Below are 15,743 nucleotides of genomic sequence, written 5' to 3' on the forward strand. Positions count from 1 at the left end.
GCAGCCTGTGGGCAGAAGCCTGATCTACTCGGTCTTCCACTTCCATAAACAGGGGAGCCAGGAAGCTGCCCTCTCTTCCTTCCCTTTGTTTCTTTCAAAAATATTTAGAAGCGCATAGATAAAGAGCACATGTCCTTGCTTTGTTAACCAGCCTGCTTTCTCTCCTAGACACTTTATTAGATGCCATAACAAACTAACATACAAACAGTGTTTGTAGTTTTCCAATCCAGAGTGAAGAATGTTCAGAGAGGTCCAGGCCATGAGTCATCCTCCCCCTCGTTTGGGATAAATAAACCTCTGAGAAGGCAACTGTCCAACTAGAGCACTTTACAGATGCCAGGAAAACGGGCCAAACCTTCATTCAAGTGAAATCCAACACTTGAGTCAGACTTGTCCTACATGGTCAACAAGAGGCCCGAGGCATGTGTATTCAAGGCCATCTGCTTGTGGTCTTTAGTTTCTGTTTGATAGGTTGGGGATGAAAACCAGATTCTTGTGCACAGTAGGCACTCACCCTACCGTTGAGGTAGCAAAGACCCCGGCATTTTGCTTTCCACACACAGAATCCTCACCCATGTATGCTGCCCAGTGGAGAGCACGCCGGTCCTTCTTGTCAAATGCATTGATGTTTGCCCCTTTGGCCAAGAGTAAATTGACCATCTGAAAGATAACAAACAATGAAATCAGGTGTCCCCTCCAATGATGATGTCTCCTTGTTGCTCGCAGGTGAGCTAAACCAAGCTAGTATCACGTCTAACGGCAGCTCAAGAATTCAGACTAGGAAGACAGTCTAAGAAGACAGGCCCCACTGCTCAGGTCAAGGGAGAAGACTGAAATGACAATTGACTGTTTTAACTCATTATGGTCTGAATTTGAGACTGGATATTACTGCCCAGGCAACATACACCTACTACTCACTCCCATATTCTCATAAAGTCTCAAACAGTGGTTCCATCTGTGGCTAAGAGGGTCTAAGTAGTGTGTCCCAGTTCCCAGTGATGAGAACACTTACCTCCATGTGTCCGTTCAGAGCCGCATGGTGCAAGGCTGTGCGCCCCCCTCTGTCAGAGACATTGACACTGCTCAGGAGTGGAATGATCACTTCTGCACACTTGACAGCCTTATTGGCTGCTGCCACATGGAGGGGGGTCTGCCAATTCTTGTCCCTTGCATTGACATCAGCCGAGTGTTTAATCAATACTTGCACTGCCTCCTACAACAAAAGCAGTTTGCAAGATCACTGACCAATGCCCACTCAATACTTCCTATGGGTAAGGTGTTTCTCTGGACACAGGGACTGTAGTGAGAAAGGAAAGATTGCTGCCCTCCCAGGCCAGCTGTGGACAAGCCAAGTCATATGAGGATATCTGAAGAGTAACGCAGAATGAGGCATCGCTCTATCTCCTTCTTTCAGGTCAAGAGCCAGGCCCCCATCTAAAATTAGCTTCACCTTCTAAAGACACAGTTTTCTGATGAGGTATCCTTGGATCACCTGAGAGTAGTCATGTGTGGATGTGCGTATCAGGTAAAAGATCTATAGAAAAATCTTCTACAAAAAAAAGTCCTCTAAAATGAGAGGAGTCTTGGAATAAATAAGCCACAAACTCCCAAAGCCCTTCAAACATTCTTGAACCACGTTTTGAATCTCGGTTCTCTGTGCCAACCTGTAACACGTGACCTTCCATCTTGTGCGATCAATATGCAGTCAAAGGGAGTAATTAATGACTGTCTCAGTTTAAAGCTGTAATAAAATGATTCCAACTTTTCCATTACAATTTGTAAACCTTTTTTGTTTTGGTTTGGTTTTCCATTTGTTTGTTTTGAAACAAGATCTCAGAAAGTTGTCCCAGGATGGCTTGGAACTCACAATGCAACCCAGATTGTCCCTAAACTCATGATCCTCCCATCTGAGCCTCCTGTGTGATGATACTATGGGTGTGTACCACCAAGACTGGCTACACTGAGCAACTCCTTTGCTGGTCTTTTCCTTATATATATACAACTGTTTGGACTTTTGAATTTGATTTCTTTTCTTTGACCCAATCACTTTATCCATTTCTTCACCTATAACTTTCAGCTCTACCTATACTATATAGAATCAAGATATCTGGGCCCACCCAAGACTATTAGACTTCAGCATTTCTTTATGCCTTCTGTTCAGTCAAGTGACTTATACAGTTCCTTTCAAGAAGAAAATATCTACTGATTGCTTCTCTCTTCCTCCAGAGACTCCCCTAGGATTCATTAGTAGTATTATTCAAGGATGTCTTGTCATTATATCAGTAAGCTGGTGAAAGGCATCGGTACCACACTATTGCTACTCTTCATGAACCAAGAGGCTATTTTTAGGAACCTCAATCACCATAGGCTAGATATCCAAACTACTTTACCGTATGAATGTATAATAGTATATCCCAGATAATTGATTTGAACTCAGCAAAATCAACATTTTGAGCCTAGATGTAAATGTTTATAAAAGAAATATTCTGAGTCAGAAGTAGCAATATATTGAGATAAACAGCTAATGTGGACAGTAAATTGTGAGTAAAAAGAAATTACAGAAACCTATCATACAATTGAAATGAGTAGTACAGTAACTTTGGGAACCTCTTCTAGATGATCCAAGTAAAATTCAGGAATGGCTGGGACCCAAACACATAAAGCCTAGATGTACACTGCCTACCCTCAGAAAGACTGAAAACACTATTACTCAATATTCCATGAGCCCATTTTAGAGTAAAACATAAATATGTATTTTTTTACATTTATTTATACGTGCGAGTACAAGTCATTACAGTCAGTTCTCTATTTCTACCGTGTGTGTCATAGAAATTGAACTTCAGTCTTTAGACTTAATGGCGAGGACCTTTACCTGCTGAGCCATCTCACAGGCCCCACACGCACTGTTGATGTTCACCTGTACATGAAACATTGCTAGAACTACAAAGATCAAAAGAAACTAATTTGTCTCTAGCCTAAGAATGATTGAAAGAACGAAAATAAACAGCACATTTAAATCATAGCTAAAAGATAAATTATAATTAATATTGTAGAATAAGAAGACACTTTAATCTGCTTTGGTTTGGTAAGTTCTGGTCTATTTGAATGCAGCGACAGTCTATTGTGATATGTGAAGTTAGTCTGGGACTCTCCACTTGTAGCTGATATTTACCTCCCTTACATAGGGAAACCCTCATGTGAGAACGGGGTTTCTACAATACTGAAGAATCCAGGCTCGCCCTACCCTCTCATCCGTTCCCTCTGACTGCACCTCAGTGCACAGTAATGGCTGAAAGTGCACTTACAGATTCTATTGTGTACCTTTAAACTAAGAGTCCTAAAAGTCCCCAGATCTAGTGGCACATAGAACTGTAATCTCAGCTATTCAGAAGCAAAGGCAAAGGGATTACAGTTTGAGCTACAGACTGAGCTTAAGGCCAGCCCAGGTAATTTGGTAAGACACTGACTTAATAAGAAAAGTCAAAGGGGGATTTGGGATCATGGTAGTTTAAATAAAAAAATGTTCCCATAGGTTCATAGGGATTGACACTGTTAGGAGGTGTGGCCTTGTTGGAATAGGTATACCATTATTGGAGGAAGTGTGTGACTAGGGATGGGCTTTGAAGTCTCAGATACTCAAGTCAGGACTACTGAGAATGTCTCTTCTTGCCGCCTGCAGATCCAGATGCAGAACTCTCAGACACTTCTCCACTACAACTGCTCACAACCACCGTGCTTCCTGCCATGACGGTAAAGGACCAAACCTCTGAACTGTAAGAAATCCCCAATTAAATGTTACCCTTTATAAGAGGGGGTCATAGGGTCTCTTCACAGCAATATAGCTGAGTAACACAGGAAGATAGCTTGTTGACAGAACGCTTGTCTAGAGTATGAGGCCCTAGGCTCAATCTCCAGTATTGGGGGATGAAGGAAGAGGATCATGCAAGGTACCCAAGGACCAGAGATAACAACAGTTACAGAGCGAGTATAGCCCCAGCACTGAAGCATCTTACAGCTCTAGGGAAAGCTTTACACCATTGGTATTTGGGGGTAAAAAGCAGCGACAGGTTTAATAAGATCTCGCAAGACCATGGCCAAGGCAGAATAAAAACCATTAGAAGACCATTACCTTCATGGTTGTACAAGCGAAAGATTAATAAAATATCCCACCCTGGACATACAAGCTATTTCATGTATCTATAACTTAAATATGAAGGAGATACATTATTTTGAAGATGTATGCCACAAAAATGTTTTGCAGATATAGGACATAAAATGGTAGCATCCATTTCTCGCAGTCACAGCAAAGCAATAACACACACAGTTACTTGAACGTCACCGCCGCAGTTCAGTGTTGTTTCACGGTGCTTGTGTGGGTTCTTGCTTCTGTTAAGTGTTATGTGAATTTAGAATAAACAAAATAAAATACGCAAGATCATTTCACAAACTTATTCTGTTGGGAGATAAAACTAGAGGATTCATGAGAAATTTATAATTGAAAGTTAGTAAAATATCTTTTTTTTCTCTTGGTGCTGGAGATCAAACACAGAGTTCTGTATAATAGATGCCTATTCTATCAACCTCAATATTCTCAGCATAAAATGTGTGATTACTAACGTAATGCAGAGGAGATAAGACATAGTCTAGATACATCTAAATAAATGGTTAAGAATAGGTCACAATTTATTCAAAGCAATATGCTAGGCAAAGATCATACAGAGTTATGTGCAAGTAACATTTACATATAAATAAATGCTTTTGTTTGGGAGGCTAGAAGATCTTGATTTCAAGGCCTGTGCTGTAATTAGTATCTTTGAAGTATTTTGACCATATACATATTGTGTTTTGTTTTTATAAAGACTATTTGAGGGGGTGTCACCTTTCAAAGTATCCATGCCTTTTTCACATTATCACAACTGAGCTGAGAAGCTGAGATAAGGAAATACTGTGGAGGAATCTTAATCCAGCAACAAGGCTGCTTTGATCATATCCAAGGACCTTCTAGGTCTGTGTGATCCAGCTGGACCACCGACAGGTCCTTAGTACACACTTTTAATCCCTCCAGCAGAAATCCTTTAGTATACATCTTTAATCCCAAACAGTGCCATCTAATAGCACAGCAGACAAAGTAACAAATCAGAGAAAGATCTGACAAAATGAGTCAGAGACAGGATACACCCAACACTCAGGAGAAAAGCTATTCAAGAGCAGCACAGAGAGAGAAAGTCCATTGGGAGTCAGCGCAGTGAATGGTGTGGGGTTTAGTTCATTCATGAGTCTATGCAGTTCAGTGTAAGTCACCAGAGGTAGAGGAAGCCAGACAATGAGAAGGAGCCAGAAGGTTAGAACAAATTGCCAGAGTTAGTTGATCCCAAGCAGAGCAATCCAGTGAGAAGCTGAGAGAAGCCAGATTGAATCAGTCAGCTTGGAGAAGAGTTTGAGGCAGATGAACTAGCCAGCCAGAGCTCAAGGAACTAACAAGGGTGAACTTATTCAGCAGTAAGACTCCAAGACAACTACATCGGGTGAATAAAAGTTACTTTTACAAAGTACAAAGGTAAACATGCTATCTATCCCTTTGCACAAAAGTGTACAGACCTCAGAATAGCACTTGATTGAATTATCAGAAGCTGAAAACCATCAAGGCTGATTAAAGTTTTATTTGCTGGGAAATGTTGCTTATACTTAAGGTACCTCCTGAGGAAGAAGCTGTGCTGAAAGTCAGAGGCTTCCGTATTAAGCAAGGCCCTGGCTATGCAGTGAATGGTCAGTTGTGAATTTGATGCAGAATGTACAGAGCTTCAGTGTTTTGCACAGTGAATAAAAAGTCCTAGTGTGCACCAGGGACCAAGACGTGAGGATGTAAGCCATGTGTGCCGGGGAGAGGTAGACACGAGCACCTCAGAGCAAGCTTTCAAAAGCAGACACGTTAACTCGACAAATGCAAAGAATAGAAGCAGCAATCCAAATCTCCCTGAATCTTTGAAATCACCAAGAGAATGCTAGACTTATACAAGATGGGGCATGTGGTCCTTATATAATCTTTAGCAGCTCTGAATCCAAGGTGATGATGACTGACACTGGGCTGAAGTTCAAGAGTTCAAGTTTATTATCAGCCAGGGTTAATTTACTGGGCAGGGTATCTGGTTCCTGTGAACCTTTCCCATGTGACAGCAAATGTCACCACACTGGCCTTTCATGCCCAGCTCTTACAGATCAGGGATACCTTAAAGAGCTGTGACTTTTATTTTTCTCTCTGCTTTTGTTACATGCTTGTCCTCTACCGTTCTCCATTTTCATATTTATATGTTTTTACTTCATGATTCCACTTTCCTAATGTAAAAGGGCTCTATCAAGAAATAAACAGCATATAAAGGGGTTCTTAATTTCTAAAATTTACTTTTTAAAACATGAAAATATCCGCAACACAGCTCTTGCACCTAAGACTCAAGGAACATTCCAGAAGAAGAGGCAGAAAGATTGTAAGAGGCAGGTCAGGAAATTTACTGTGGGGCTGTGTCTTCTACGAATATCAGAAACTACACTCAAAGTTTTACCAACTTGACTGCCCAAATGTGAGTTGAGCAATAATAGATATGCTAAAGAGGACAGGGAAAATTCCATGACCTGCACGAAGAACCACAGGCAACCAAGGAATTCTGGGAATGGGAGAAATAGTCTTCCCCAAGGGAAAGCACATCAACCCGTTATCCAATACCAAATGGTCAGCCCCTACAAGTAACATTATAAAAACTGAGTAAGTAGTAATTATACTTAATTATTTATATTTATATATTTTATGCATATATATGTATATATATACATATACATACATATATATATATATATATATATATATATATATATATACCCAGAGAAGAAAGGGAAAAGGTAAATGATGAAAATATATTTCAATCTCAAAACTTAAAATAGTATTTTTTTAAAAACCATAAGAACATACTAGTTTAAGATGATTTGAGGGCTGGGAGCATACCTTAAAGATAGAGCACTTGCCCATCATGCACAAGACCCTAGAACGAATGACCAGTATAAAACAACAACAACAAAGACTGTGGCATTGAATTCACGAACATACTAAATGGAGCAGGCCGAGTGGTCCCCTGAGATGACCCTTTCCATTCATAGACAGTCACAGTTCATCGGCAGATGGCTGAAGGTCAGGCTGACGACCCATCAGCAGGCTGACTGGGAGTTATAACCATTTCTAACAGACTCAGATGAGCTCAGCTAAGTAAGTATCCTGGCATAAATATATCCAAATGGTAATTCTCCTTAGCTACTTACAATTTTAAGCTGTAGCTTATCCTTCCAAATTGGCTTAATATATTTAATAGAAATCTAATATAATATTCAGACCACACCAAATCTTTGCTCTAAAGAAGATTTTGATTTTGATTTTAAAGCTATGTTCCTATTAGAAGCATTTCAACATCAGGAGTGCATTAACTTCGTTTTGTGAAGAAATAATTTTATGGCTACTTTAGGAGACTAATTTTTTTAAATCAAAGATGATTTTTTCCTTATATTTTAATACTGGCTAAAACTTAATGTCTATGAGTTTCCTAATGTAAACATGCAAGGTGAAGAAGAAATTAGCAGGAGGAGGGAAGCCAGTACATTCTGGACTAAGAAAAGATACTTGTGCCTTATCAACTATATGTAGTAAGGGTCTAGTTTTTTTTTTAATTTTTTATTAGATATATTTCTTTACTTACATTTTAAATGTTATTCCCCTTCCCAGTTTCCTGTCCATAAACCCCCATTCCCCTCCCCTCCCCCATACGGGTATTCCCCCATACATCCCCCTTACTGCCCCCTCCCATATTCCCTTGCACTGGGAGTCCAAACTTGGTAAGACCAAGGGCTTTCCCTTCCACTGGTGCCCCAAAAAGGCGATTCTCTGCTACATATGCATTTGGAGCCCTAGGTCAGTCCATATTTAGTCTTTGGGTAGTGTTTTAGTCCCTGGAAGCTCTGGTTGGTTGGCATTGTTGTTCTTATGGGGTTGCAAGCTCCTTCAACTCTTTAAGTCCTTCCTCTAATTCCCCCCAAGGGGGTCCTGTTCTCAGTTCAGTGATTTGCTGCTAGCATTGACCTCTGCATTAGATATGCTCTGGATGTGTCTCTCAGGAGAGATCTATATCCGGTCCCTTTCAGCATGCATCTTTTAGCTTCATCAATCTTATCTAGTTTTGATGGCTGTATATTTACAGACTATATGTGGGGCAGGCTCTGAATGGCCATTCCTTGAGTTGCTGCTCTAAACTTTGCTTCCATAGCCCCTCCTATGGATATTTCCCCCTTTTAAGAAGGAGTGGGAACATCCACATTTTGGTCATCCTTCTTTTTGAGCTTCCTGTGGTCTGTGGATTGCATCTTGGGTAATTCAAGCTTTTGGGCTAGTATCCACTTATCAATGAGTGCATACCAAGTATGTTTTTCTGTGATTGGGTTACATCACGCAGGATGATATTTTCCAGTTCATTCCATTTGCCTATGAATTTCATGAAGTCATTGTTTTTTGATAGCTGATTAGTACTCCATTGTGTAGATGTACCACATTTCCTGAATCCATTCCTCTGTTGAAGGGCATCTGGGTTCTTTCCAGCTTCTGGTTATTATAAATAAGGCTGCTATAAATATAGTGGAGCATGTGTCTTTGTTGTATGTTGGAGCATCTTTTGGGTATATGCCCAGGAGAGGTATAGCTCAGTCCTTAGGTAGTGAAATGTCCAATTTTCTGAGGAACCTCCAGACTGATTTCCAGAGTGGTTGAACCAGTTTGCAATCCCACCAACAATGGAGGAGTGTTCCTTTCTTCACATCTTCGCCAGCATTTGCTGTCACCTGAGGTATTTTATAATATTTGGGACTATTATGAAGGGTGTCATTTCCCTAATTTTTTTCTCAGCTTGTTTCTCTTTTGTGTAGAGGAAGGCTATTATTGATTTATTTGAGTTAATTTTATACCCAGCCATTTTGCTGAAGGTGTTGATCAGGTTTAGTAGTTCTCTGGTGGAACTTTTGGGATCACTTAAATATACTATCATATCATTTGCAAATAGTGATATTTTGACTTCTTCCTTTCCAATCTGTATCCCTTTGATCTCCTTTTGTTGTCTGATTGCTTTGGCTAGGACTTCAAGAACTATATAGAATAAGAAGGGAGAGAGTGGGCAGCCTTGTCTAGTCCTTGATTTTAGTGGGATTGCTTCAAGTTTCTCTCCATTTAGTTTAATGTTAGCTACTGGTTTGCTGTATATGGCTTTTACTATGTTTAGGTATGGGCAACCAGAAGGGCCTGCCCCAGAGTGTCTACTTTTTTAACAAGTACATTTTCAGCTAAGTGTTATGGTGTAACACACCATAATCCCAGCTCTCAGAAGCCGAACCATCACAAATTCAAGACCAGCATGGTTCCCAGTCTTAAAAAAAAATTTATTATTATTTCCAATGCTTCACAACCCAGAATCTGTATAAAATACAGCTGAAAGCAATTAGAATGAAATGATAAAGGAAAAATATTGACTTATTGTTAAATCTAAGAGGTAGGGAATCTTTCCTTTGTGCATCATTTTTTTTCCCTTTTTCTTTTCCTTTTGCTTATTTGTCTGGTTTTACCGAGGTGTGGCTCCCTGTGCAACATAGGCTGTTCTTCAAGTCAAGATCCACTGGTCTCAGACTCCTGAATTACAAGGACAAATCACCATGCCTGGGTATGAAGTTATCCAATTTCTTCCAAAATTTCTGGAAGTTCACAGGTAGATCATAGTGCTGGGCTAGTGATCCCAGGGCACAGGCCACAACAGGCCATGTTCTTAAAGCTCTTTTTTCTCTTTTAATGAACAAACACTAGGGAGGATCCTACTATTTCTCCTGAATGAAGGCTCCAACCATGTTAGTAATCAGTCTTATGGCTGGAGGCCTTGTTGGACAATGCCCTGTGGCAGGCTGCCCTGCAGAAGATGCAGATGGGGGTTGGAGGGTGGTGGTCGGGTGGATGCCATGAGTCACCTGATTTCTACTTTTTATGGGTCTCTGTCTTTATATAACCTGTCCATCCTCTGGATGAGGAAATGCATACACCGCAGTACATAGGAAAGATGAGGAGAAGCTGCACATCTTAAAACTACCACCTCCACTACTGCTTTTTTGCTCTCACATGTGCACTGCACTTACCTTGGCCACAAAGCAACTGTGGAGAAGTGAGGCTTAGAAGTAGACACAGTTTCTGCAGGTGTAAGCAATGTCAAGTTTAATGAATTATAATTCACTTCAGACCAGGCTCTAGGACTTAAGACAACGTTCCGTATTCTACTCAGAGCTTAGCTGGTGCCTTGCGTGCACTGTATATTCAGTAACTTTGGTTGGCATAAATGCAGGAACACAACTGGCACTAATGTGCTGTGCGCTAATGTTCCTGAGGCTACACATGAATCCTGAAGGCTTAGACTGTATTACTGTGATCCTCTGGGGGCTTTTATCCCGTACTGATTATAGCATTCTCATGTTTGGTAAGAACTGTATAAGTTGGTGCTCAACCAATTTGCTCAATTAATGGGATTATTCTTCTAGAAGTGTCTGATATCAACCTAAACTACCCACTACTGCTGTAATTAGTATTCAGTTATACTCATCCTATAACCTAGCAATACAAAGGTGCTCACTGAAGACTTGGGAATAGAAGAACACTCTCTGGGAACTATTTCACGAAACCTTGGTTTTTGAATGTTAGGAAACACAAATACAAAAGTGTTTGTACTGAGCTGGAGATCTCCCTACTGGCTAGTTTTCACAGTGCTGGAAGATGCTATGCATGGGGGCTGAGGGAGAAAAGGCATCAACAATCTTACCGAGCTGTGAACCCTAGGGACTATGTACACCAACCTGCCAGGCAAAATGTACCCATTTGCACTGTAGCGGCATGGCAGTTATGGAGGTAACCCAGCATCTCCCTGATTGGGCTGGAGACACACTTCTGACCTCCATAGTTGGTACTGTAAATCCTATTCAAAAGTCCATGGTGCTGGGTGTGTCGAGGGAAATTCCCTCCTGTTGTTTAACCCAGTTAACAAAGTGCAGAACCACCTTCAAAGTGGGTATTTACACACACAGCGGCCACTCTCAGCACCAGAGAGGTCTCTTTCCAGGGGTCTGCAGTAAGTGCAGAGACTCATGGCTAACAGGGTGCCGAGAATAATGGTGGTTGGGTAATCACCCTTAAACTTAAGTATTTATACTCTCACCCCTGCAAGGCTCAGAGGCATCATGGAAGCTGAGTTGGAAGGAATATAAGCCCCAGAAGACGGGCTGCAAGCTGCCATCTTCTGGGCAATACCTGATCATCACAAACCCTCAACAACTGACTACACTAGCCCTGCCCCAGAATGGGCTCAGACATGACCCAGACACGAACGGTTCGCTGCTAAAGTCTATTCAACTGACAGATTCAAGGAAAGAGGGTGTCTTTGCCTTCACTCACGTGCCCACTGGTACTCCACCAAGCTCCAGTGGAAAGTTCCAAGCCCATGGTTACACAGATGACTTTTGTTAGAGTAATGGGTCTCAAAGGAGACCAAACATATGGGAAATGGACAAATAGGGAGACACCTCATAAAGGCCAGAGGACGATTGTTTGAAGGCAGGGGAAGACCGTAAAGCTTCTAAATAACTGACTTAAGATAGCATAGGAATTTCTCTAAAAGTATTACCGATATCCAGTCTTAGGTTTCCAACGATGTTAGCGTCTCAGAGATTAAAGCAGATTAATGCTCTGAAGGTCCTTAGCGTATGGTGACTGCTCAATAAACTCTCAGAATAGCAACATTTAGAAAAACACAATGTCCTCAACCCAACACCCCCAAATGAGGATGCAAACTTTAACTTTCTAACCCAAACATAGTTTTTAGAACAGGGAAGTGGGAAGTCCAGCAAGTCCCCTTCAGTGCTGCCCAGCCCACCACAGCAGAAGGAAGGCATGTCTGATGCACATTCATACGCAGGTCCGAAACATCACAATCCCTCAGGTCAAGCTGTGCACAAAACAACACACACAGCCACACAACACAGCTGACAGTGCATCTACCCATTGGGCCTCAACAAGCAAGTGTTAGGCCCTTCTATGTTCAACTCTAGGCTTGCATGTACTTAATTCTGTTCCTCACAGGTACGCTATTCCAGAAAGCAGATCAAAGCAGCAAGAGGAATACACTGGGCAGAGGAAACCATATGAAACTGTTCACATATTCAGAATACTCTCTCCAGCGGCCTCAAGTCTTTCTAATCTCTGTTGGCTACTGTTACAAAAAACACGTTTCTCTGATATTTAAGTTAAAGTCTCTGTTTCTCCGCCACCTTGGGTAAAGTCAGCAAAAATGGAAGATGGGACCAGTGGGACATTAGGTGGCAGGTAGTGCTGTTTGGTTCCGAATTGTTTTGATCCCAGGATACTCAAATATGTCAGGTGACAAGGTGGGGGGAGTACTTTAGAGTTTAAAAGCTTTTCAACAAAGAAAGTATTTTTACTACACACTCATTAACAACCTCAGTCTGAAGAATGGATGGATGTATCAGCTCATACCAAAACCCAGCATCCTCTTTAGCAAGTGCTAATAAGACAAAAACAAAAACAAACAAACAAAAAACCCAACAATCCAAACTCCCTCTTCCTTTTCATTAGACCTACTTCTCTTTCTCCCAACTTTTAATAAAGAGGCATAAAAGAATAGCAAGAGGACCTAATTCAAAAGAAAAAATGAACCTGAATTTAGGGCTTCCACAGCATCATGACAACCCAAGTTATGATGTTCAGTGCATAATCAACCCTAACGACAGACTCAGAGACTCTAGTCTTCATTAGAAATCGGTCATCTGTGGAAGATACTACAAAGGCATCATCTTTTGTGAGTTTACACTTAGTTCCTCCCTGGCCAGAGCCATCCGCAAGCAGTTTTTTCTTTCTACCCAGAAAACCTGCAGAGGTTGCTGGCTAGTTGAGGAAGCAACAAGTCCATTCATAGACACGGAAATCTAAAAACTGCACACTCCACCATCGGCTGGCTCGGGCAAACATCAAGACGCAGTAACAGCGGAAGGTGTCTGAGGGCAAATGGACGGTTTAAGGATCTAAGCTTTTGTACTTTTATAAGGGTGATCACTTAACAAGGTCATGGCTACTGCGACCATGTAGTGTGTGTCCTTCCCTCCACTAAGGCTGGGGACCATGCAGCCTTTGTGGCTGTATATTATTTGCTTTTTAGCTTTATCAGCATGAACAGTACCTCATATAGAGAAAGTATCTAAATTCTTTTAACTAAGATCTCATTCTTGGTAAAGAAGAAAAGACTATGTGTTCACATATTTTTAAAGACATTAAATTTACTAAGGATTTAGCCTCTGAGGTACTCCCAGATGAAGAAGCTGGTCCCTTGAGGCTGGTCTTCCTATCTGAGTAGTCACTGTGCTGTTTTCCCAGGTAAAACAGAAATACAACATAGAGCCCTCACAGGAACTCCCTAGTGCCTGAGCAAAGGTAGCTCAGAATTCTTTACCTCCTTCCTTCCATACGGGCTGCTTGGGAAGAGAAGATGCCAAGGCACTTTTAAAAACGACTGCAAATACCAAGCACACCGAGGAAGATAATAAGCGCTGAGCTGCCACATTCTACATAGATTCTGAAATTCCCAGAGAGCTGCCAAAGAGGGGACTTACAAGGCGTTTTTCTACCAAGGACTGACTTCGCACTACTCTCTCCGTCCCAGGAACCTCCACTTCCCTTCGGTTCACTCCCCCTGCCTCTTCTCTTCTCCAACTCGGATGCCCTGTTTCGCCCCTCCCACCTCGTGGCTTGCTGGGTCCCCGTTTATCTTTTAAGGACTCAATGCAAAGAACGCTTTTTCCACAGGCAGGAAAAGGTATTGGGCTAAACGGGGAGATCACTCACTTCACTTCTGGAAGCAACAGCCCGGTGCAGTGGGGTCAGCCACATGTTGTCCTTGGCGTTTACGCGAGCTCCTGCAACCAAACAGCACAGGTTAGGGCCACAACGGAGTCAAGGGCCGCCTGCTGCCCTACAGCCAGCAGATCTTGTCTTTGAATCGGTTATAGTTTGTCAAGATTTTACATGGGATGAAGGGGTCAATAGAATTCTGTCTCACCCTGGAATCCCAATTAGCCCTCTAGTACTAACCAGGCATTTTGATACGAGGAGCCACAGTGCATGGACAGGAGCATGCGCAGATTGTTCACAACTTCTTCTTTGGAGCAGATAGGCAGATTTAAGCCCACAACTGGCTCTCACTGAGAAACATGACCCATGCTCAGTTCACTGAAGCACAGGATAGGAATGAGAGCTACACATGAATGGACTCCCGGAAAAAAAGAATACACCTTGTTCGCTTGTCATTTCCAAAACTTCCCAATGAGAGCAAGACTATCAAAGATACATCTGAGCAATGGAAACACCCTATATAAGTCTTTGGTTCAGGGTTTTGATAAATCCTCCTGTCAACATGTGGTGGTTTGAATATGCTTGGCGTAGGGAGTGGCACTATTTGAAGGTGTGACATTGTTGGAGTGTGGCTGTGTTGAAGTAGGTATGGCCTTCTTGGAGTAGGTGTGGCCTTGTTGGAGGAAATGTGTCACTGGGGATGGGGGTGGGGCTTTAAGACCCTCACCCCAGCTGCCTGGAAGCCAGTATTCTGCCAGCAGCCTTTAGATGAAGATGTAGAACTCTCAGCTCCTCCTGCACCATGCCTGCCTGGATGCTGCCATGCTCCCACCTTGATGATAATAGACTGATCCTCTGAACCTGTAAGCCAGCCCCAGTTAAATGTTGTCCTTATAAGAGTTGCCTTGGTCATGGTGTCTGTTCACAGCAGTAAAACCCTAACTATGACACAGCTTGAGACTATTTCATAAAAGTGCTGTGAACAGGAAGTGGGAGAAGGTATCTATGGATGCAGGGAGAGGCACCCATTTAGGTCTTAGGATAGTGACGAAGCTCATGATGGTGGAGTAGAGGCATGAATAAAAGAAACTAAAAGGGCAAGGAAAAGGAAGAAAAGAGTAGACAACCTGTGGATAAGAGCTGAGGAAGTAAGTCAGGCAGAAGCAGAGGTTAAACACAGAACCTTCTAGAAGGGTATCAGGAGACTTCCATAGGTAAGAGTGAGCTACTATTTAACCATAGACTTAAAGGAATAATGAAGCATAGAACCGATAGTATTTTTAACTAGGAACAAGTACCATCAACAGCATTCATCCCAGAAAACAGCTTAATCCTCAAACAAAGGGGAACCCACCCCACCCCTGCATGGAGACCACAATAGAACGAGAATCTCTGAGCTAAATGCTCTGAAGTGAAGTGGGTTGGACAGACAGTGAGGTTGATGGACAAAGCCTGGAATTTGTATTTCAATGTCAGCAGCCCCTGTTCCAAGGACTCAAAGCTTCTAAACTGTAGAATAAGGCTAACCACATACCAACCAATACTTCCCTGCTCGTTTTCCTGGGTGCTTGGAGAGGGATGGGAGGTCACTTCACATATCTCAAAGCACCAGAAAATTAGTAGCCGTTCTTATTTCAAAGTCACCTCAATATCTCATCCACCCCTGTCTATGGCTAAGATTTTCAATGGCTGTGAAAATTATGGTTCAACACAAAGAACTATCAACTATGAAATAACAAATATGCATATTCGTTTAAGTTTTCACTTACACTTT

At 41.9% G+C, this 15,743-nt stretch overlaps 1 protein-coding gene across 1 annotated transcript in view; it reads right to left on the minus strand.

Annotated features, from left to right (window-relative positions):
• Ankrd44 (ankyrin repeat domain 44) overlaps positions 1–15,743 on the minus strand; it is a 277,873-nt gene that overhangs the window by 123,339 nt on the left and 138,791 nt on the right. The window contains exons 4-6 of the mRNA XM_032901107.1: positions 13,964–14,034; positions 1,013–1,213; positions 573–660 (exon numbers count right to left, since the gene is read on the minus strand). Of these exons, the coding sequence (XP_032756998.1) occupies positions 573–660; positions 1,013–1,213; positions 13,964–14,034 (360 nt within the window). The remainder of the gene's footprint in view (positions 1–572; positions 661–1,012; positions 1,214–13,963; positions 14,035–15,743) is intronic.

Source organism: Rattus rattus, chromosome 4 (assembly GCF_011064425.1).
Source record: "Rattus rattus isolate New Zealand chromosome 4, Rrattus_CSIRO_v1, whole genome shotgun sequence".
Classification (NCBI taxonomy): Eukaryota; Metazoa; Chordata; class Mammalia; order Rodentia; family Muridae; genus Rattus; species Rattus rattus.